Source organism: Esox lucius, chromosome 14 (assembly GCF_011004845.1).
Source record: "Esox lucius isolate fEsoLuc1 chromosome 14, fEsoLuc1.pri, whole genome shotgun sequence".
In the NCBI taxonomy this organism is placed as follows: domain Eukaryota; kingdom Metazoa; phylum Chordata; class Actinopteri; order Esociformes; family Esocidae; genus Esox; species Esox lucius.
The window spans coordinates 7,761,154-7,785,490 of record NC_047582.1 but is presented as its reverse complement, the minus strand read 5'-3'; the positions used below and the strand labels follow the sequence as shown (position 1 = coordinate 7,785,490).

The 24,337-nt window shown below is 42.6% G+C and overlaps 3 protein-coding genes across 6 annotated transcripts in view; all 3 read left to right on the top strand.

Annotated features, from left to right (window-relative positions):
- apc (APC regulator of WNT signaling pathway) overlaps nt 1-10,783 on the top strand; it is a 40,276-nt gene extending 29,493 nt beyond the window's left edge. For all 4 annotated transcript variants that reach the window (XM_010903103.5, XM_010903104.4, XM_020053397.3 and 1 more), the window contains 9 exons: nt 507-587; nt 908-1,009; nt 1,245-1,406; nt 1,521-1,737; nt 1,879-1,974; nt 2,326-2,465; nt 2,741-2,935; nt 3,058-3,272; nt 3,385-10,783. In XM_010903103.5, the coding sequence (XP_010901405.1) occupies nt 507-587; nt 908-1,009; nt 1,245-1,406; nt 1,521-1,737; nt 1,879-1,974; nt 2,326-2,465; nt 2,741-2,935; nt 3,058-3,272; nt 3,385-9,715 (7,539 nt within the window). In that variant the 3' untranslated portion in view covers nt 9,716-10,783. The remainder of the gene's footprint in view (nt 1-506; nt 588-907; nt 1,010-1,244; nt 1,407-1,520; nt 1,738-1,878; nt 1,975-2,325; nt 2,466-2,740; nt 2,936-3,057; nt 3,273-3,384) is intronic.
- Nucleotides 10,784-11,674: 891 nt separating this feature from the next.
- LOC105029632 (signal recognition particle 19) lies at nt 11,675-17,976 on the top strand. The gene is given in 5 exon segments (NM_001305633.1): nt 11,675-11,772; nt 12,230-12,305; nt 13,242-13,313; nt 13,700-13,808; nt 17,421-17,976. Coding segments are annotated over 5 exon segments (426 nt in total). The 5' UTR covers nt 11,675-11,734; the 3' UTR covers nt 17,552-17,976.
- A 253-nt stretch (nt 17,977-18,229) lies between these two features.
- LOC105029633 (C3a anaphylatoxin chemotactic receptor) lies at nt 18,230-22,569 on the top strand. Its single transcript, XM_010903107.4, has 2 exons — nt 18,230-20,400; nt 20,786-22,569. The coding sequence occupies exons 1-2, from the start codon at nt 20,396-20,398 to the stop codon at nt 21,825-21,827; spliced, it is 1,047 nt and encodes a 348-aa protein (XP_010901409.1). The 5' UTR covers nt 18,230-20,395; the 3' UTR covers nt 21,828-22,569.
- Nucleotides 22,570-24,337: the final 1,768 nt, after the last annotated feature.

Here is a 24,337-nt window from a genome sequence, read left to right as displayed (position 1 = left end):
GTGCTGGCTCGCTTGTATTGCTCCTCCTCATGAGTGGGTGAATCTCATTGGACACATTTAATTTCCCTCCCCCTCTTTGACTGTAATCCTGCAGGCTGAGCTACAGCTTATGTAGGTCAGGGATGAGGAGGCCCGATGCTTCTGCAGATGCTTTAGCAACCCTGGTGACTCAAACCCTGTATAAATCTTTCTCTCCCTTTCTACCTACTCTCAATCTGTCTCTTGTGGTCTTGTCCTGCCACTCTCAATCTCCTGTCTTCTTCCTTTCTCACTTCCCGTTCTGCTCTCTGGCTCTCCCTTTTTGCTTCCTTTCCCTTGGCCTGCGGTGACTTATTTTTATTTTGTCTTTGTGAACTGATTCTGCCTCCTCTTGCCTCCTTCCAGGTGACAGGTTTTGTATTCTCAGTTCCTCTTGTCCCTCATTTAGCCCACTACATGAATAGTTTGCTGCTCTCCTCTGTTTGGTGGTCTGACTGCTGTTTCCCTTCTTTCTTCGCTCCACACAGAGCAACCATGACCAGGTTGGCCAGAGTGAGGGAGCCCAGGCTTCCGGGGAAAGCAGTGGGCCAATCACCGGATCTTCTCAGGTGAGACTACCACACCTTCCATACATGCCTGACCCAAGAGTGATTAAAGGGATCAGTATCACATCCTAATGCCTAGTCATTTGGGAGTTTGTAGACGATGATTCTGCATAGTCTGACAGCACACATGCAGTCCTCGCAAGCCCCAGAGACTGATGGGTTCCTTGGTTTCCGCTGCTGCTATTGTGATAATAAAACGTTCCTCTGTTGGACTGACTGGCCATGTTGGTTAGAGGACTTTGGCCAAGCTTTTGCTAGCAAGTTGCTATATTGGGAATGAAAATTGCAAAAACATTAACAGTGGTGGTAATTTGTTCATCCAGGGTTCAAGCAGTCGCCTGGAGCAGGACTCTGCCAGTGAAATAAGTTTGGGTGGAGGTAACTACCCTGTACCCCGCAGACTGACCAGTCACCTCGGTACCAAGGTAACCGCATCAATATGACCCCTGTTAATAATAAACCACAGGGCATCTGCCTGCATGTCCACAATGGGGAATGAGAAATGTAGTATTTTAAGAAGTGTGATGATAATCCCAAGTTTGTGTGTGGTCTGAAACACCTTTATGATGTTTCAGACAACACATCATCAAGGTGTTTGTTATTAAGCATGTCTCAGACCTCACATCAGTGTATTTGACCTGTGACCCCGGGCCTTTACAGGTGGAGATGGTGTACTCCCTGCTGTCCATGCTGGGGACCCACGACAAGGACGACATGTCCCGCACCCTGCTGGCCATGTCCAGCTCCCAGGACAGCTGTATCGCCATGCGCCAGTCCGGCTGCCTGCCCTTACTCATCCAGCTCCTCCATGGCAACGACAAGGTCTTGGAAATAAGTTGTCTTATTAGTATTTTCAAGTGGTACCTTCTGTGTGAAGTGTCTGTTATACAAAAATGTTTTACCAAAATCAAAGTGTGTTGTCCTTTTTAATTCAAGGACTCTGTACTGCTGGGGAACTCGAGGGGAAGCAAGGAGGCAAGGGCAAGAGCCAGCGCTGCCCTCCATAACATCATCCACTCTCAGCCTGACGATAAGCGGGGTCGGAGGGAGATAAGAGTGCTGCACCTCCTGGAGCAGATCAGGGTCTACTGTGAAACCTGCTGGGAGTGGCAGGAGAGCCATGAGAGAGGAGTGGACCAGGACAAAAACCCCAGTAAGGTCCAACTCACTTGTACTGCATGCTTTGGTTAGGATATGGTTATTCCTAAGTAATACAGGACAATATTTAGTAACTGGATGTTTTGGCTTGGTTAATCTTTAATCTGTGTTTTTGTTATTGTGTGTAATACCCCAGTGCCCTCTCCTGTGGAGCATCAGATCTGCCCGGCGGTGTGTGTCCTAATGAAACTGTCCTTTGATGAGGAGCATAGACACGCTATGAATGAGCTTGGTAAGCCTTCGCTCAAAAAAGATTGCAATCGGGACTAAATAACCAGGTTGATTATCTCCTCTTGGGTACAGTTGATAACGCATGAACATGAATACTGGTTTGATCTTTGTTACTTGAAGATATATTTGTCACCTAGCAACCATAAGAGACCCGGGCTGCTTTGAGTTACGGGGTCGGGGGGGGGGGGGGGGGGGGGGGGGGGTGTATGGATTCATTATTGTAAAAATGTTGGCTCTTATGCAATTTCCACTTCTGTGCCTTGCTGAGGACACACACACATTAAAACATTCATTGGGGGTAGACTCATTGAATTATTAATGGACATTGGTCCTGTTGTGCTGTGTGTTCCAGGGGGTCTGCAGGCTATAGGGGAGTTGCTCCAAGTGGACTGTGAAATCTACGGCCTCACCAGCGACCACTACAGTGTCACTCTGAGGAGATACGCTGGCATGGCCCTCACCAACCTCACCTTCGGGGATGTGGCCAATAAAGCAAGTTTCTTCTATTGATCTGGTGTTACCTCAGGTTTACAGCTTGCTGTTTTGGTGAAATGGTGAAAAGATGTATTGTACTTTGTGTTGTAAAAAGGACAAGTGCAGGGGATTTGATTGATTGCTTTGGGATAACTGCCTTTAGAGTAAATGTTATTTTTTCACCACAACTGAAAGTATAGGTTACTTCTAAAAGTATACCTGAATCATTGTGGTTGATAACATTTACAATTTCAGTGTAATAATAAGCATCTTTGGCTTTCTTCTATCTTCAGGCCACACTGTGTTCCATGAAGGGATGCATGAGGGCCATGGTGGCTCAGCTGAAGTCTGAGAGTGAGGATCTACAGCAGGTCATTGCCAGTGTGCTTAGGAATCTTTCCTGGCGTGCGGACGTGAACAGTAAGAAGACTCTACGTGAGGTTGGCAGCGTCAGAGCTCTGATGGAGTGTGCGTTGGAGGTACAGAAGGTGAGACACGTTTTCATTTTGGGATTGTATCAAAATGACAAGATTTCATACCAATTCTAGTAAGATGTACCTGCCTACTGATGATGATGATAATTGGCTGATGGTTTGAACTGTTTTAAAAGGAGTCTACTCTGAAGAGTGTTCTCAGTGCCCTGTGGAACCTGTCAGCTCACTGCACTGAAAACAAAGCTGACATCTGTGCTGTTGAGGGTGCTTTGGCCTTTCTGGTTAGCACTCTGACGTACCGAAGCCAAACAAACACCCTAGCCATCATCGAAAGTGGAGGAGGCATCTTGCGCAATGTGTCTAGTCTCATTGCTACAAATGAAGATCATAGGTATGTTTTCTAAAATCAACCGTGATTAATTTGAGGATTATTTTGATATTTTTCCCCCCTGTAAAAGTTAATACATTTTGAGACTTACAAGAAAATGTTTCTTTCTCTGTAGGCAAATCCTGAGAGAGAACAGCTGTCTTCAGACACTCCTGCAGCATCTAAAGTCTCACAGCTTGACTATTGTGAGCAATGCGTGCGGAACTCTATGGAACCTGTCTGCCCGCAACGCAAAGGACCAGGAGGCCTTGTGGGACATGGGTGCTGTGAGCATGCTGAAGAACCTCATCCACTCCAAGCACAAGATGATTGCCATGGGCAGCGCGGCAGCACTGAGGAACCTCATGGCCAACAGGCCGGCCAAATACAAGGACGCCAACATCATGTCGCCTGGATCCAGCCTTCCCTCTCTACACGTTAGGAAACAGAAAGCCTTGATCGAGGAACTAGACTCTCAGCACCTTTCGGAGACGTTCGACAACATTGACAATTTAAGCCCCAAAGCGTCTCACAGGGGTAAACCAAGCAGGCACAAGCCAAATGTCTACAGCGATTACGATGGTGTTTCAAGATCAGATGGGTTCGGCCCAAACAGTGTGCCTGTGCGCTCCCCTTATGTGAACACTCCAGTTCTGTCAAGCCCATCAGCCAGAGAGAACCCAAGGGGGAACATAGACAGTGTCAGGGCCGAACGGGACCGGAGCCAGGACAGAGACCGGCAGAGAGGTGCCCCTGGGGATTTCCACTCAGAGAATCATGACTCTAAAAGAATGCAGATGCCCGCTACAACAGCAGCGCAGATCGCCATGGTGATGGAGGAGGTGAACAGCATTCACTTACTGACTGGCCTGGATGCCCGGTCACCAGAGAGCCCTAATCAAGACCCTCATCGTTCCACTGCAGCACATGGTCATTCAAATGTATACCCTTACACTAAACCTGATCACTCAGGCAGACCCTGTCCAATGCCCAAGTTAGAATACAGGGCGTCCAATGACAGCCTTAACAGTGTCAACAGCATTGATGGCTATGGCAAAAGAGGCCAGATGAAGCCATCCGTTGACTCGTACTCTGAGGATGACGATGGGAAGTGTTGCGTCTATAGGAAATATCCGGCAGACCTTGCTCATAAGATCCACAATGCAAACCACATGGAAGATGATAACGGAGAAGTTGATACACCCATCAACTACAGCCTGAAGTATTCAGATGAGCAGTTGAACTCTGGTCGGCAAAGTCCAAGCCAAAATGAAAGGTGGGCAAGGCCCAAGCACATGGAGGAAATGAAACGGACAGATCAGAGGTCTGTGCGATCTCAAAGCCCTGGTTATCCTATACAGGGATTCAGATCAAGCAACCCCAACCAACACCAACAAGATCAGAGCAATGCCGGTCCCACTCAAGGAATTAACAAAAAGATTAACAACCAGACTATGTGCCAAGCTGTTGATGATTACACTGATGAGGAGCCAACCAATTACAGCATTAAGTACAACGAGGAACATCATGCTGAACAACCGATTGATTACAGTCTGAAATACTCTGATTCGTCCTCTCAAAAATCCATGTTTAGTCATTCGAAGTCATCCTCTACTCAGAGCTCAGTGAAAGATCATCTGAGCCAAGATGGTTCCACGTCCTCAGTAACATCCATAAAAAATGCAGGGAGACAAATGCAACTACATCCCTCTTCGGCTCAAACTAGATCAGCTCGACCAGGCCAGAAGAACGCAACATGCAAACCTACCGTCAATCAAGAGACACTGCAGACGTACTGTGTTGAGGACACACCCATCTGTTTTTCAAGGGGTAGCTCTTTATCATCCTTGTCTTCAGAGGAGGATGAAATGGAGGGCTGCAAGAGGAATGCAAACGCTGCTAGTAACTACCCAACTCTTCCCATCTCTGAGAAAGAGTCCAATGGTGGTCATGCCCAAGAACAACGCACAACCGAGGGACAGTCATCTGTGCAGTATGTCCGAATGAAGCCTCCAAGGCATAGTCAAGGACATGGAGATGGATCCAGGCATCACAAAGCTGTCGAGTTTTCATCTGGAGCGAAGTCCCCATCCAAAAGTGGAGCCCAGACCCCGAAAAGTCCACCAGAACACTATGTGCAGGAGACGCCCCTCATGTTCAGTCGATGCACATCTGTAAGCTCCCTGGACAGCTTTGAGAGCCATTCCATCGCTAGCTCTATACAGAGTGAATTGTGCAGTGGGATGCCCAGTGGAATTATCAGTCCCAGCGATCTGCCTGACAGTCCTGGTCAGACCATGCCTCCGAGCCGAAGCAAAACACCACCACCCCCACAACATCAACATCCACCCCCAATGAAACACAAAAAGGTGCCTCCTCCACCTCCTCCGAGGGCGGACATGGCTCCAAGACATGCTGCTGTACATGCTGCTGTTCAGAAAGTCCAGGTTCTTCCGGATAATGACACTCTCTTACACTTTGCAACAGAGAGTACTCCAGATGGATTCTCTTGTTCCTCCAGTCTCAGTGCTTTAAGCTTAGATGAACCTTACATTCAGAAAGATAATGAGCTAAAAATAATGCCTCCTGTTCATGAAGACGACCACGGAAATGAGGCCGAGCATGAGAATGATGACATTTCAGAACCCCCAAGCCAAGAGAAGCATTCACCTGGTGAGGCAGAAAAAGACATTTTGGATGACTCTGATGATGATGATATAGAAATATTGGAGGCTTGCATAAACTCAGCCATGCCAACTAAGTCATCGAGAAAACCCAAAAAGCAATCACCTTCCAACACAACTTCTAGAATACCACCACCTACTGCCCGTAAACCAAGCCAACTTCCTGTATACAAATTACTCCCTACTCAATCCAGAGGACAACAGAAAACTGTGAACTTCACGCATGGAGAGGACATGCCTAGGATTTACTGTGTAGAGGGAACCCCTATCAATTTCTCAACAGCCACATCGCTCAGCGACCTCACCATCGATTCACCCCCAAATGAGCTGGCCAATGCTGAAAGCTGTGCTTCTCCCCGTGTAGAAATGTCCTCCAGTCAAAGGAGGGACACTATTCCAGAAGGGAAAAGTACAGAGGAAAATGATGCAGGTGTTAATTCTTCTGCTACACAAGCTGCTGCAGCAGAAACTGAAGGGGATGATATTTTAGCAGAGTGTATCAGTTCCGCCATGCCAAAAGGTAAAATCCATAAGCCCTTTAGAGTACAGAAAATGAATGAGCCACAACACCAATCAGCTTCTCCTGTTAGTTTAGTTCAGCAGGACGTTGAAAAGAAGAAGCCCACGTCCCCTGTTAAACCAATGCCACAGAGTAGTGAGTACAGAGCTAGAATGATTAAGAAACCCCAACCTCCATTGAATTTTTCTTCCTACTCTGATAAAAACAAAGAAACCAAAATGCTAGAGACAAAAATGGCCTCCAGAGATTTCACAGATAAACCACCAAATGCAGAGCAGAGGCCACGGCCAGGTTTTGCTTTCGATTCACCACATCATTACACACCAATAGAGGGTACACCTTATTGCTTCTCACGCAATGACTCACTAAGCTCATTGGACTTTGAGGATGATGAACCTGACCTCTCCAAGGAAAAGGCTGAGCTAAGAAGAGACAAGGACCCAAGAAAAGTTTCAACCAAACACAGCGGAGAGCCATCTGCTAGGTCAAACAGGGCAAATGTGCCACAGACTGCTCCAACTAAACCACTGCAGCAGAAGCAGGCAGTCTTCCCTCAACCATCCAAAGAAAACATGGGGCCAGTGCCAGATGAAAAGCAGAAGTTTTCTATTGAAGGCACACCCATGTGTTTCTCTAGAAACTCATCTCTCAGCTCATTAAGTGACATTGACCAAGAGAACAACAACAAAGACCTCCAGCCAAAGGAAGAAGAGGATGTAACTCAGGTTGAAGTTCCTACCAGACCCCAAGCCTCTGGTTATGCACCAAAAGCCTTTCATGTTGAAGACACCCCTGTGTGTTTTTCAAGAAACAGTTCACTCAGCTCGCTAAGCATTGATTCAGAAGATGACCTTCTACAAGAGTGCATCAGTTCAGCAATGCCAAAAAAGAAGAAACAGGCAGCCCGAAATAAAGGCGGGAATGACCAAGGAGATGCCACTGAGGAGAAAAGTATAAATGGCATTTTAACTGAAGAGCCAGATCTCATGTTGGATCTCACCGATACACATAGTCCAGTTTCTGAACAAGCCTTATCGCCGGACTCTGAGTCCTTTGATTGGAAGGCAATCCAAGAGGGGGCCAATTCCATCGTCAGCAGTTTGCACCAGGCAGCTGCAAGCCTCTCTAGACAAGGTTCATCTGACTCTGACTCAATTCTCTCCCTCAAATCTGGGATATCACTTGGGTCCCCTTTTCACCTACCCTTAAATTCAGATGATAATAAATCTTCTTCTGACAAAGGAGGTCGCCCCCGTATATTAAAACCAGGTGAAAAGAGCACTTTAGAAGCAAAAAAGAAAGAAAAGGAAGAGGAGGCAGCAAAAGCTCTAAAAGGGGGGAAAAAAGTCTACAAAAGTCTCATAACAGGAAAACCTCGTACTAGTGCTGAGACCCCAGCCTCACTACAGCAGAGGCCAACAGCCCCTAGTGTACCGATGATCTCTCGTGGGAGGACGATGATCCATGTCCCTGGTGTTAGAAGCAGTTCTCCAAGCACTAGCCCGGTCCAAAAGAAGCCTCCAGCCCGTGGTCCAGCGTCAGTCTCAAAAACTAACCCCACCCAAGGGCAGAATTCCAGTAACTCACCCAGAAGCATCAAACCACCTACTAAATCAGACCCTAGTCCCGCCAGGGATCAACCTGGATCTCAATCGGGATCAAGCAAAGCTTCATCACGTTCTGGATCCAGAGATTCCACACCGTCCAGACCAGCTCAACAGTCCTTGACAACCAGACCCATGCAGTCACCCGGTCGAACCTCTGTGTCACCTGGAAGAAATGGTCTGGGTTCCTCAAACAAATTATCCCAACTACCTCGCACTGCTTCTCCAAGCACGTTGTCAACTAAGTCTTCTGGTTCTAGCAGGATGTCCTACACTTCACCTGGAAGACCAATGGGTCAGCAAACGCCACCCAAGCAGACTGGCTTGACTAGAAGCACTAGCGGAATCCCTAGGAGTGAGTCTGCCTCCAAAAGTCTGAATCAGTGTGGAGTAGCTGGCAATTCTAAGAAGCAAGATTTGTCCACGGCGCCATCCACAAAGTCTAGTGGAAGTGAGTCTGACAGATCGGAGAAACCCGGCCTAGTTCGACAGTCAACGTTCATCAAAGAGACACCTAGTCCAACACTGAAGAGGAAATTGGAGGAGTCTGCCTCATTCGAGTCTCTGTCCCCATCGTCCACCAGCCAGTCTCAAACGCCTGTTTCAAGCCCCTCTTTGCCAGATATGTCCTTGACTCTACCATATCAAGGAAGTCAAGGAAGCAACTGGAAAAAGTCACCTCAGAGTCAAAACTCCTCTGAAAATGGGGATGGTAAACCTCAAAAGGGAGGGAAGCACGATATCTCCAGATCCCATTCAGAAAGCCCGTCCAGGCTTCCTAATCTTAACAGGACAGGAACATGGAAGCGCGAGACGAGCAAGCACTCTTCCTCCCTCCCAAGGGTTGGCACCTGGAAGAGAACTGGCAGCTCCTCTTCTATCCTCTCTGCCTCCTCGGAGTCAAGTGAAAAGGGCAGAAGTGAGGATGAACGACAGCCACTCAGTCCAGCCCAACGGTCTCCACATAGCAAAGACGGCAACCCTTTAAAAGGAACATGGAGGAAGATGAAAGACAGTGAAATGTCACAGTCTGAAGGCCACGATTCTTCCTCCGTGGACTGTAATAGCATGGCCATAGGGCAACAAATGAGCCCACCAGTTTCCAAGACAGAAGATGTCTGGGTGAGGATTGAGGACTGTCCCATTAACAGCCCAAGATCGGGTAAATCCCCAACTGCAAACACACCTCCGGTGATTGACAGCGTTCTAGTCAAAATCCCATCAGTTGATCTCTTGACAAGTGAGACTCATCCCAAACAGTCCTCAAATGAAAGTGTAAATGCTCGTAGGCTAGGTTCAGAGACTAATTTAAACTTGCTTAGGAGCAGTGAGAGTCTGGATAAGAAGGTGCCCGACCTCAAGCCTGCTCAGAGCAACCCAAGCATGGTCCCAGAGGTCCACGAACTGCCTGTCGCTGAACGTACACCTTTTAGTTCCTCAAACTCGAGCAAACACAGCTCACCCAGTGGCGCCGTGGCGGCTAGGGTTAGCCCTTTCAATTACACCCCTAGCCCCAGGAAGAGCAGTGCTGACAGTGCCGCACCACCACGACCCTCACAGATACCCACACCAGTTAGTGTCACCAACAGTGCAAAAAAGAGAGACTCTAAAGGTGAAAGTGCCGGAGAAAGCGGGTCCTACATTGTGACCTCAGTTTAAGTTTTTTGAGGCTAGACTACATGCACACAAGCAGGAACTAGGGGAAATGTATTTAACAAACCTAGTGACTTCTGTTGTAAAGAATTAAAACAAACACAATCAAAACAATGACCATGGATTTATCACAACTTCTGGTGTATAAAACAAGATGTAAATATTCAGTCACTAGAGTTATTGTAGTGGATGCCTAATTGATGGGCACAGTTTCTTTGCTGGTAGGAATGTGGCTGGGACACTTGGTTATCAGATAGAGAGAGGGAGACCTCTGAAGGATAATGTATGTGAATTTGTACTGTACAGATTTTAATTATGTATTTAATTTAAACCCAAGATCCTGAATATTGTCTGACTTGACAAAGATAATCACTTGCAAGTTTAGCATATGTGGGATGATAAAAACACTTAAAGATGGACTTTAATACTACTCCCTTAGATTTTTTTTAATTATATGCCTGTATTTAGGTCAGAAAGAGTAATTCTCATTTTTACTACTGCAAATGTATTATAAACTTCCCTTCCTTGCATGTATACTGACCCAAATGGTTTGTTTTCTGAAGTAAATATGAACATTTCTGTGGTCACATGTTGGTAGCTGTAGTGTATAATTTTACACTATTCTATGTGTGCTCTGAAAGTAAAGGAATTATAACCTTAACAGAACTTTTAGAATGAGAAATATTTACATTGGAAAATAGATTATATAAGAATAGATAGATACATTGCTCTGCTGTTTGTTGTTTAATTGTTATCAGGTAAGTTGGTTGCTTTGTAATGAAGAGATGGTCTGAGAAGGACTGAATGAACACTTTGGAAAAAATAAATTATTACTGTAGGTTTGTGGTGTTGGTATATTTTTTTTTAAATCTCATTCTACTTTCCCCTGTAATCACTGTAATGCTAAAGCACATAATCAGAGGTGATGTACTATTTTGTTTTGCCAAAAAAATTACACTCTGAATGACTGTTCATGTTTTCTTTTCTCATGCAATAAAGTTGTTGGATATTCAAAGCTAAAAGTCAATTTACAAATTGTAAATCATAATAAACGTTAACATTTTTGGTGCAAAAGTGGTGTGTAGTGTTACTGTTGAGTGTGTTTTGGTGTAATATTTAAGTGATGCACACTAAAATATTTAAGTGATACACTAAAGCAGTACTAATATTTATACAGAAGCTAATAATTAAATACCATGAGAGAATATTCAGGCTTATAAGAAATACACAAATTATTCGTGGCAGTGCTGCAATAAACCTAATCAGATCTATCAGGACACATCAGTGTCATTTCTGTAGAAACATTTTCTCCGGATAGAACTGAGTTCTGGTTATGACCAACTGAAGGGTACAATATCACCTTTAAAGAGTCCACGGGTTGGTACACTGGCTCTTGAAAACTACATTTTTTACCCTTCACAAAATGTTTTCATGTTGACCCTTTTCAGAGCTGACTGACTTTTGTGGGGGAAAAAAGAGTACGTTTTGGGATGCCTGTTAAAACACAACCACAGTAAGCAGGACAGAAATATTTTTTTTAGATCTTAGTTATTGGTTTATATTTAGTGGAATTTTCATCAAGCGGAGCATGCAATTATAAGGGAAATTATGCGTTAAAGGAATGCGCAACATTTTCACAGTGCATTGCCGTCGGATCCACAGTTGGGATTACACTGTAACCTCGTCGAAACTACAGAGTACGGCAACTAGGAACGCGTTTTGGATTTACATTATATTTTGATAATTCCTCACAGGTATGAACAACTGATTGGTAAAACTACGGATTGTTGGTTTTCAGAAATGGCTAATACAGGATGAAAGGAAAGCTTCGATTGTTGTTGTACATACTTCCGGTATGCTGACCAATCACAAAACTACGGATCAGCAAACGAAATCCCTCCCTATTGTAAACAGGAAGCTAATCTCAGCAAGGTTGCTATGCTAGAACATTTCTTACATGACGCTGATTGCGAGAAAGCTAACGAAAAGTGGACCTAGTGCCGCCTTGTACTTACTACTAAAACAATGGCTCCGCTTAGCAATAATCCAGCGGAAAAGGACAGGTAGACACGACAATATTTAGATACGTCTCTCCTATTGTCCTAATAACTGTTTGTGTGTTGATCTGTTCTGGGAACAAAATAAGCTAAGATAATGTGGATACAGTAACTGTTAGCTAGCGTGCCAGAAATCAAATTGGCTAACCACCATGAAACTCATTTGGCTAGCAATCGTTTTTTCTCTACATACCTATGCAAGTACTGTCGCAATATATTTCTACTTGAAATTGTATCAAGATATTATCTGATGCAGCTGAAACCGTAGCAGCGTTTGCTAGCTAACAAGTTGTAGCTCACGTGTGCACCTCAACACTAATATCTAATCTATACTGACTGAGCTAACGTTAGTTATCTCAGTAAGTATAGGCCTGTACTGCCACTAGACCACGTAATAACAATCAGCTACTGGAGCATCAGCTATTAAGCAGCTAAGTAATGTTGTCTGATGTCTCTTTTTCAGGTTTATCTGCATATACCCCTCATACGTAAACAGTAAGAAGACTCTTGCAGAGGGGAGACGGATACCTGCTGAAAAGGTATACCAAATCCACAGGATGTTTCTAATTTGTTGTGGGCAACTTGATACTGTATTGCAGAGTAATCTTGGTCTACTTCCACCACACCTATACACCATTGAATAGCTAGCTGGTTTTACCATAATCTGTTCTGGTCTCTATCACGTCATTTGCACTTCAGCTAACATTTTTATTGAATTGCAAGGGTAGGCATGTTAGTTCTCAGACATGTCACTTTTTGTCTCCTTTAGTATTTCATATATAATGGGACATATTGGGACTTGATCAGATTGTTGTTCTAGCTAGGACGCTACCCTTAATTCATTTAAAAAAAAATTTAGTATGTTTTAGTGGTCAAAGTAGCAACAAGAATTCCTCAATACTTTTCTTGATTAACCTGGTGATGGGTTTTGTGAAGTATTTGATGTCCTCCCCAGTCTTCCAAAAAAATGTCTGTCTGCCCGTTCAGAACAGTCCTGTAGGATAGTTTCCAATGGCTCTAACCGATACCGTACATTCCTTAACAAAAGTGCTTCCTGTTTATGTTTTGCTTGCTGGCAGAGATGAGTTGAATGGTGCCAACTTGGTGTTTTAGGCGTAGATATAGAGCGCAAAGATAATAACTAATGAGAATTCACTGAGTGTTCATCGGTCATTCTTAAAAACAAATAGTGATAAAAATAAATCTAAACTTTATTGTTTAAATGTAATTCGGTAGTTACACCTAAAGGTGTGTAGCAATTGAACTATTTGTTTATAGAAAGTAACTTAACGCTGATATGAAAGATGAGTTTCTTTTATTTTCCAGACTGTACCACAACCAATGTGTTATTTTCAGACTGACCGCCAAGGCCCTATCAAAACTCACCTCCACAAATACATACTGATCAAAGACCTATCATCTGGGCTGGGGAAATTGGTTGATGTTTTTTTTCTCCTTTCTGTGTAATCACACAGGCAGTGGAGAACCCTACCTGTGCTGAGATCAGTGATGTGTTGACAGCAGCTGGGGCCAAGGTTCTTGTAGAGGTAATAACAGATCAATAATTCCACCTAGTGCTACAAAAACAGATCTGCCCACTTTCAGGTTTTCTGTCAAAACGTAATATTAATTAAAAATTATAAAAAATCTGTGTGAACAAACAACATTTATTTATTATTTATATTATTCATTTATTGAACAAAATTATGCATCACATAATGTCTCTCTGTGAAAGAGTAATTGTATCCTTAAACTGAATAACTGGTTGTGACAGTATTAATTATAAAGATGGGAGCCAAATGATTACTTGCAGTGGTTGATCCATCTCTACCATCAGTGTGGAGAAACTGCCATCATCCATCTAACTAATGTCACCTTAGTATGTCTTACCTAATTATGCAATTTGAATAGTTGTTTTATTGACCAATCACAGAACAAGATGTACCCCAGAGAATGGAACAGAGATGTGACCTTCAGAGGGAGAGTGCGTGTTCAGTTGAAAGAGGAGGATGGGACTCTCTGCTCTGAAAAGTTTGCCACGCGTAAGTGTTTTTCTTTGTAAATGGTGAATGGCAGTGGTCTATGGCTCAAATTAGCCAAACATGAATAAATCTTGGCTTTTTGCACACATTGTTGTTCTGACAACACTAAGGTATTATCTTGTTCACAGAAACGTCTGCCCAAATTCGGGTATGGTCTGGTAGAAAACTTCGACCAACGTCTTTCATTTGCCAATAAGATATTCAAAAAGAAAAATGTGACCGACGTCGGTTTAATTGACTTACTCTGTCGATCACTCTCATCTTACTGCATGTTATCACTCATGTTTGACCCCAAGCCCTGGTTGGGACGTTGCCGTAGAACAGCTGTGTGAGCAGAGCAGCGCTAACTCGTTACTAGCACTCATTTGTGCATAACATGGCAGTTCTTGCTTAATTAAAACATTATTCATTTTGATAAAGAGAGGTTCTGTAGGATATTAGCTGGTAGTATGAAGTTGCCGTCTCAGGCTAGACTGCATGTGATAGAAGTATTTGTTTACATGATCACGTGTCAAAAATGCCAATCCTTTTGATGCCCCCCTCGCAGTATTTAGATTTGCTAAATTCGAAATATGAGAAATACAGTCACTCCCTGAAGGTCCACGTCTATTGGAAAGTGTTACAGGCTCATATGTTGTGCACAATATCCTGTGGATGAGGTTAATATGTATAGCAAGAGTTGGGTAGACTACTGATTAAATGTAATCTGGTACAAATAACCTGTCCAATATGTTTAATAAAATAACTTTATCTAAAGCCGTTAATGTAATTTGATTACTTCAATTAATAAAATGTATTTTAGAAAGCCCTTTTTAGATCAGCAGTTCCATCAGTGTTCTTACTTAAAGCGCAAGCAACAACAAGAAATTGATGCACGGTGGCTAGGACAACCTCTGTAGTAGGTGCAGAACCTAGGAAGAAAGCTAGAGAAGAGAGATTCTAAAGGGGTTTCCAGTCCTCTTTTGGTAGTGCTGGGTGAAGTTAATAGGAGTATGCGCCACAACAACACGTTGCATGTTAAGTTTGGAGTAGTCATTGAGCCGGATTACATTGAGAAGATGTGGAATAGATTTTGACAGAATGCTCAAATGATGATGTCACTGATGGCCCAAACCTCTGGACACCACCAGATCATTTACAGTATACGAATGTTAAAGTAGTACCCTGAGGACGGTGCATACAGGTACGGCTTGTGTTTACGTTAATCTTTTCCTTGATGAGGAATGTTTTATTGTCCTACACTGTATTTAAATTAACGTCCACTACTGGTATATTTTTATTCCATTTTAAGTAAGTTTGTAGTTGTTATGTTGGTGTGAGTAAAAATAAATATATGCATCATTTTGAAACGATTGCCCTTACCCTTGTTGTCGTCTTTTGGATTGGATGACATCCTAGCTCTGAGCCCAAGGGTACACACACAGCGCAGAATGAATCCACATATCTAAATAAATAAATAAGAAGAACAACCAGGTAGATTGTATTTGTTTTTCAACTCTTGGTAACCTATAGCTGTCCACAATGTCAGAGTGAACATAAATCCCCCACGGTAGAAATGGTATTGGATGGGCATCCATGAGGAGACTAGGACATTTTAACAGCATGTATGGGGCTGCTGTTTAAGGGTTTATTTTCTTCCCTCTTTTGTTAGCAGTTGTGAAATGATGCTGTCATGGGAGGATTTTTACAATGAAATATTTAATAAGGTTCTATGCTGATATGGCTTTACTAGGTTCTCCTCTAGGGGGCGGCATGTGTCGTGGAAAATCAAGTCCACTCTTTCTAAAACAAAGGCACTTCAACTCAGGAACTTGTGAATCCAATAGACTTTAATGAAAATCATAAAATGATGACAGTCATCAAAGCCAGGTCCTTCTGCAAATACACCCAAAGTTCTAAGTCCGGACCATGGCTTTATACAAAAACTTTCACACATCACGCCATCTGACCATCCTTTCTGGAAGTCCCCCGGGGCGGGGTTTACCTCTTGTCCCCTAGCTTTCTGAGTGTCCGTAATTCAAGGCAGTTAATTATGACAAACTAATGGGTTACACCACCAGTAAGCACAAAGGCAATAAACTTCAGAGTCATTAATGTCTGGACAAATGATGATGCTCTGTTGAGGTACACTGCTGCTGACACACTCATGATGGTTCCCAGGACAAGATACACACATCATGATGACCATGCAATCTTTACGAACTCATTGTCTGTGTGTATGAATTGCACATTAATATATTCATAAAGCATGTGATTATACATGCATTTCTAATAAAAATCCCTCACATATGGCACTGAGATTGCGGTTCAACCACATAAGTAATGGCCACATCATAAAGGCCCAAATATCTAGTTTAAAATTGGGGGGTGGGGTTAGATCTCAAGAAAATATTTTCTCTGTAAAAATGTTGACTTTTGAGATTGCTTGCCCTTCCATATAAATTTGGTGATCAAAGTATGCAATTTCTTCCAATATCCCAGTGGAGCTGGGATATTGGAGCTGTTGAAGTTGACTTTGTTATTGTATTTTTATTTTAATGATAGAAATTAGTGTTGGAAGAGAGGTTGAAATTATTTATTTAGACCATCTTTGTAGATCTGAACATCTTTGAAGATTGTTTATGAATATGAAAATATTAAAATTGTTGATGATGTTCTTCGTGTAAGTGGTAATATGTCAATGCCTAGGTATTTAAACGCTGCTACGGTATCTATTGTAGCTTGAAACGGCAGAATTGTATTGACATTTCTTCCCAGTAAGGGCACCTCTTTTAATTATTTTTTTGTGTCCCCCAAATAGGCCTACCTATTAAATATTGAAATTCAAAGCCAACTACCTTTCATTAAGGTTGCAACCCTACTACTCCCATATCAAACTTGTTAGTGCTGCATGGCCTGGCATTAAAACAATTACAAGACTATTTTTCACTGGCTGCAATAAAAAACGTTACACTCTGTTCATTGTTCCATTTAGACATTTCACAGTACGCCAGAGGCTCTCCAAACATTTCCTACACGACATGCAACATTGTGCTCTTCAAACCTTAGAGGATTGCAAAAGTCACTCAAGTAAACTGAACGCTATACTCTAATGTTCCTAGAACCATTCTGAGGCAGTTTTTGCTTTGTGACATGGCTCATTATCCTGCTGGAAGTATCCATGCGACGAAGGGTGAACTGTGGCCATGAACCAATGCACCTGGTCAGCAACAATGTTTGCGTTTCAGATGTTGCTCTGTCAATGTTAAGGGGCCTAACGTCTGCCAGGAATACGTTCTCTTGACCATTCAATCTGTTACAGCTACTTAATCCAAATCCCAACAACATGATGGAACAGGCGCTGTCGTCAAACAAGGCGTTGTTTACCCGCTACTCAGTTGTCCGTCCTGGTGGAACCTGAAAAGGCAGAGACATTGTGTTTCCGAGAGACTGTTCTGCGCAACTGTTGTACTGCACCAGTTTTTTATTGTTACTACTGTTAACAATTCTTGCTTTTCTCCTTTGTCAGTTCTCATATATCAGTAATCATTATTTCTATCACTAACCGGAACTTCATGTAACATCATGACAAAACAATTTACAGAAATCATTTTTTCCCAATTACCCCTGAAGGTAAAGACGTGATGATATACTGTGCTGAGATGATCCCCAAACTGAAGACGCGGACCCAGAAGGGTGCGGGTGCTGACTCAGGTTCACAGCAAGGGGACGGAGGCAAGAAAAGCAAGAAGAAGAGGAAGTAGTGTCCACTTAGTCATGCAGAGGAAGAAAACTGAGGAGAAACGGGCCCAGTGTCGAGCAGATATCGACTCCACATCCTGTTTAGGCCAACATGATGCGTTAGCCAGTGACACAGTTCAAAGTCATATATAGTTTCTCATCACAAAGTAATTAAAGTTGTTTTTTTTAACGCGTGTCTGTTTTTATTTAAGTTGCTGAATGACTGTCAGGGGGTTTATGAAATTAGGATTATTGATCCACTTCTATTTCTGAGATCGAGAAATAATATTTTAGTCTATTATTTAATATTTTAGTCTACTATTTAAGCTATGAGATGTGTCATTACTTATTATTTTACCAATTCATTTTAGTTTTCACATTTTCCCTTTTTTGCCCTCATCTTTGTTTAAGTAGAAAATTTAAAAATAAATTCCTTCAGGTCAAAAATGCAAAGGAAGTCTCTTGTAATTTATTATCAGATATTTACAGTTTTTTACAGTCGCTAGGACACATTTCCCAATACTTAGGTCACTTTTTCAAAACTCTTCACACAGTTCTCCAAACCAACTTTCAGCTCGGCACAGCAGTTCATTTCACTTTCAAAATGCACTAAAACTACCAAATCACTTCATTCTTCCAGAACACTAGCAAAGGTTGACAGACAACAAACACACTTTGTCACCCACAAAACAATGACCTAAAAAACACTAACAACAGGTAGCATTTTACAATGTTTTCTTGTGTAAATCAAGGACACATCTCTATTTATAATTCACTGCAATATATGTTACTGGAATGAATCAGACATGATGCAGAAAGCCACAATATGTTTTATGTCTTATATACATTTGTATTTTTTTGCACTGAGTAATTCCAAAATACAAGAATTTGTATACACACCATCCACTGATACAGATACAATAGTAATGCTAATCTACTCGGTCTTCTCCATTTGGCCACAGGATCTCATCCACATCACATCTTATGTCATCTAGGGCAATACACCTAGGAAAGAATCTTCTGGCATGCCTGATCCATCCCTAACAATCTTCTGCTGATATGTCCAGGAATCCAGCATTCATTGCGTCCAGGAGGGATATTTGATCATGTGGATGGTGGTCATAAAGCTTCCACCTCTATGAGGAAAATAATTCCTCTATGGGGTTGAGGAATGGAGAGTAAGGTGGGAGGAAAAGTGACACCATTCTGGGATGGTCTGCAAACCACTCTGTGACTGTACTGGAGTGGTGAAATGCCACATTGTCCCATACAATTATAAATGTTGGCTGATTTCTTCTCTCCATCCCTTTCCTCACCTAGCACAACCCTTCCATAGAGGTCATGCAGGAACGCAAGGAGACGTTGAGTGTTGTATGGCCCAATTAGTGGTTTGTGTCACAGCAGTCCATCAGTGGATATTGCTGCGCACATTGTGGTGTTGGCACCCCTCTGGCCCGGGACATCCACTGTGGCTCTCTTCCCAATCATGTTCAGAGTTCCTCTCAAAAGGCACAGTGTACAACTGTTTCATCCTTACCTGATGTTGTTTCAGGACTCTACAAATTGTTGTTATGCTTACACTGTGAATATTTGCAAAAGTAACTTTGTCTGCCAAGACTGTCTCGAATCTCAGTGAGTTTTATGCCATTGTTTCTGATGACCATATCAACAATGGCAGTTTCCTGAAAATCTGTGAACATCCTTCCTCTCCCACCTGTGTGAGGTAACCATTGAGTCCTAAGCAGATATGCAAAAGCAATTACACAAAAGTCTATTTACTTCTGTAATGTGCAACTCAGTCAAATACCCTTGCAGAATACAAGTTACCTGTTGGTTTGCCTGAAAACTCTAACAATAGATGCCACTGTTGAGTGTTGCAGATTTGGCTGCACTCTCTGACCAGCCTCTCACATTGAGAGACCATGATTTACTACACGATCAATTACAGTAGCTCTGGTCTCATCTGAGACTACAGCTCTTGTTCTTCCTCTTATTCTTCTTCCACCACACATATGTATTCCTCGCCCCCTCCCAGTCACTCTTCTTCCTCTTTCAGCCACTTGTCTATTTCTGTCTGGGTCCATTTTTCTGGCTGGGTCCACATCACAATGCAAAACTACTCAGCAGTTGTCTCCTTTTGTAATGAAATTGAAAGAGTAACAACTGTGTAGATGTTCATCTACAATGAGAATCAGCTGTGGTTGGTCCAATTGTTTTTTAGCGCATCTTATTTTAAGATTTAAAATATATTTCATTAAAATATGACTATAGAACTGTAGCAAATTGCTGTCATATTCTGTTTTGTATTATGTTATTGTTTTGAACTTAAGTTTAACAGTTTTGAAAACAATATGTAAGAATGTGCACATTGGCCAGTAAGTACACAGAGTTTTGGCGGTTGTTGTGTTGAAGTGAGAAAATAATTTTTGTCATTTGAAAGATGTAGTCATTGAATGCATTTTGTGCCAAAGCAATGATAATTAATCCTCAGTTTAGCCCACTTATACTTCTGTTGTGCTCACTGAATGAAGAGTTTTGAAAAAGTGACCTAAGTATTGGGAAATGTGTCCTAGCGACTGTAAAAAACTGTAATTCTTAGGTTTGAATTACACTGCTGTGAATTAATTATTCTGTTAATTCAAATCCTTGTTTTCATGTCTATCCTGTGTTTCAGCTTTTTTATTATTATTAGATTTTGTGAAGTTATCTCTGGTTTCGTTTCAGGAAATATGTTAATTTGCATTCTATGCACCATATGTTGCTTGGTAGACGCTCTCTATAAACAGTTGCTACTTTAGTTTCCTGTGGGGTTGGAACAGTTCACAGCTGTAAGTGCTTTGTTAACTTTTGGAAGGAAGAGCTCCAAGATGAGGTAAGTTAAATGACCATTTTCAGTAAAAGTCATAAGTAGTATCTGTTTTTTGTTTATGAAAATGCTGTTAAATACTGAAATATTATGAACTTAGGATAATTGTTTTGTGGAACAAATTTCATGCTGGAAAAAGTCTCTGGGCAGTCAACCAAACTGAAATCCCTGTTCCATTAGACAATGTTTTAATAATGACATAAAAACACTAGAGCTCTGTGTTTGCTTTCAATATGTACTCATCAGTGATTATCACATTCTTCTAATTATACAAATAAACAATATATAAAGAATATTCAGATTGTTTTACGGATTTAACTTTTTGAAAAAATGACTCCATGTGTTTGTGTTTTAATGTGAATATAATCTGTTTCAATCAATTCCTCTCCAGTGACGAAATGGTGACAAATGATTATTGGAATTACAGTTACACAGACGGCAACTCATCTTCCCCCACAAAAGGACAGGAAAATAATTCTATACGCGTGGTTTCTTTAGTCCTCTACAGTGTTGCCTGTCTCCTTGGTATCCCAGGCAATGCCTTTGTTATCTGGATAGCTGGCATTAAGATGAAGCGGACAATAAACACTGTTTGGTTCGTCAGCCTGGCACTTGCTGACCTTTTCTGCTGTATATCTCTTCCCTTCAGCATAGCTCATATCTTACTGGACTACCACTGGATATATGGAAACGCAATGTGTAAGTTTATTCCCTCAGTCATTGTCCTCAACATGTTCGCCAGTGTGTTCACCCTCATGCTCATCAGCCTGGATCGCTTTGCCCTGGTCATCCTTCCTGTCTGGTCACAGAACAATCGGAGCATCCCCCTGGCCTTGCTGCTCTGCGGGCTGGCCTGGATCATGGCGTTCCTCCTCACTCTGCCCTCCATGATCTACAGAGAACTATTAGTCATTGATGATATAAACCTGACTTTGTGCACCTACAATGACAGCAACCAGTCAGCCATCAGAGCCAGCTTCGTTGCCAGGCTGGTGCTCGGCTTTCTGGTCCCTCTGCTGGTCATCACCCTCTGCCACCTGCTCATCGGAAGGAGGGTGAGCAGTAGCCGATTCAAGTCGCGGAGAGCCTTCAGGATTATTCTAGGAGTGGTGGTGGCTTTCTTTGTGTGTTGGCTGCCGTATCACGTCATAGGGATGGTGATGGAGTACGGTGGAGAGGCCTTGGGGGAAGTGGCACAGGACCTGGATCCGCTGGCGGTCGCTCTGGCGTTTGTCAACAGCTGCCTCAATCCCGTGCTGTACGTGTTCATGGGGCAGGACTTCAGAGCGAGGGTCAGGGTCTCCCTGAGGAAGATATTTGAGAACGTCTTCAGCGAGGATGGGAATGGGACTGTGCCTCCCTCAGGGTATTCTATAGGACAGTCACAGCTCTCACAGGCAACTCATTCTTCTGAGGCACAGGTGGAAGTTTGAAATGGTTGAAAACACACAACCCCAATTCCAAAAAAGTTGGGACGCTGTGTAAAATGTCAAGAACAACGGAAATGCAATAATGTACAAATAATTAAAACCCTATGTTCAGTGGTTAAAATTTTGCCGGATCTTGCCGGAACAAGATTCAGCACCTCTCAGATTTTCCTCAGTTTGTTCCGGCACCTACTTTTCACAGATCTGGTCTGCTACGCATTACTTGTCTTTTTCCATCGCTGTGTTCGCTTTGCACTGTAAAGATTCTACTAAAAGTGTTCAGAGTTCACAAAGTTGTCTTTTCCTGCAGCCTCTTGTAGTCTCGGCACCGCCTGACAAGACTGTGAAAGTTTTAACATTTTGTTTTCCACTGTTGGTGCTACCAATGAGCTGATGCCAATTTGTGTCGATTTGCCAGCCGGATCCATGTCTGTCGTGTGCCCAAATGTGTTCCGGGACCTTGCAAATCAAGCACTGCCTATATTCTATAGGAAATAGTACAAAGACAACATCAAATGTTGAAACAGACATCTTATTGTTTCTTGAAAAATGTAATTTGATGACAGCAACATGTTTAAAAAAGCTGGGACAGGGGCAACAAAAGACTGGAAAAGTTGTGTAATGCTAATAAAATTACCTGATGGAAAATCTCACATCTTATTAGGTTATTTAGCAACATGACTGGGTATAAAAAGAGCATCCAAGAGCATCTTTCAGAAGTAAAGATTGAGAGGGGTTCACCACTCAGTGGAAGACTACGCAATGCAACAATTTAAGTTTCTCAAAATTAAATTGCAAAGAGTTTGGGAATCTCATCATCTACAGTGAGGGATATTTTTTTAATCCCCTGCTGATTTTGTATGTTTGCTCACTAACAAAGAACTGATCGTTGATCATTGTCATGCTGAAATACCCTTCCACGACCCATTTTCAATGCCCTGGCTGACGGAAGGAGGTTCACCCAAGATTTGACGGTATATGGCCCTTTGATACGGTGAAGTTGTCCTGTCCCCTTAGCAGAAAGCATAATGTTTCCACCTCCATGTTTGACAGTGAGGATGGTGTTCTTGGGGTCATAGGCAGCATTCCTCCTCCTCCAAACATGGCGAGTTGAGTTGATGCCAAAGAGCTCGATTTTGGTCTCATCTGACCACAACACTTTCACCCAGTTCTCCTCTGAATAATTCAGATGTTCATTGGCAAACTTCAGACGGGCCTGTACATGTGCTTTCTTGAGCAGGGGGACCTTGCAGGGCTGCAGGATTTCAGTCCTTCACAGCATAGTGTGTTACCAATTGTTTTCTTGGTGACTATGGTCCCAGATGCCTTGAGATCATTGACAAGATCGTCCCATGTAGTTCTGGGCTGATTCCTCACCATTGATCTTGTTCATGATCTTTGCAACTCCACATGGTGAGATCTTGCATGGAGCCCCAGACCGAGGGAGATTGACAGTTCTTTTGTATTTCTTCCATTTGCGAATAATCACACCAAATCTTGTCACCTTCTCACCAAGCTGCTTGGCGAAGGTCTTGTAGCCCATTCCAGCCTTGTGTAGGTCTACAATCTTGTCCCTGACATCCTTGGACAGCTCTTTGGTCTTGGCCATGGTGGGGAGTTTGGAATCTGATTGATTGATTGCTTCTGTGGACAGGTATCTTTTATACAGGTAACAAGCTGAGATCAGGACCACTCCCTTTAAGAGTGTGGCCCTAATCTCAGCTCGTTACCTGTATAAAAGACACCTGGGAGCCAGATATCTTTCTGATTGAGAGGGGATCAAATAGTTATTTCACTCATAAATTTTTTTTTGGTAGGTTTATTTGAACTCTCACTGTACAAATAAACCTACCATTAAAATTATAGACTGATCATTTCTTTGTCAATGGGCAAACATACAAAATCAGCAGGGGATAAAAAAAATGGTTTCCCCCACTGTATGGTACATAATATCATTAGATTCAGAGAATCCAGAGAAATCTCTGTATGCAAGGGACAAGGCCGAGAACCAATATTAGATGGTCGTGATCTTCGGGCCCTTAGATGGCACTGCATTAAAAACAGACATGATTCTGTAGTGGAAATCACTGCATGGAACACTTATGAGAACGACTTTCTGTGAACAAAGTATGTCGCTGCATCCACAAATGCAAGTTACAATTCTGCCATGCAAAGAAGAAACCATACATGAACAAGATCCTGAACTGCCGCTGCCTTCTCTGGGCCCAAACTCTTTTAAGATGAGGCAAGGTGGAAAATTGTCCAGTGGTCTGAAATCAAAAATTTTAAATTATTTTTGGGAATCATGGACGCCGCATCCTCCAGGCTAAAGAGGAGAGGGACCATCCAGCTTTTTAACAGCACACAGTTAAAAAGCCAGCATCCATGATGGTATGGGGGTGCATTAGTGCACATAGCATGGGTGACTTGCACATCTGGGAAGGAAGCATTAATGCTGAACGATATATACAGGTTTTGGAGCAACTTATGCTGCAATCATAGACAACATAATTTTC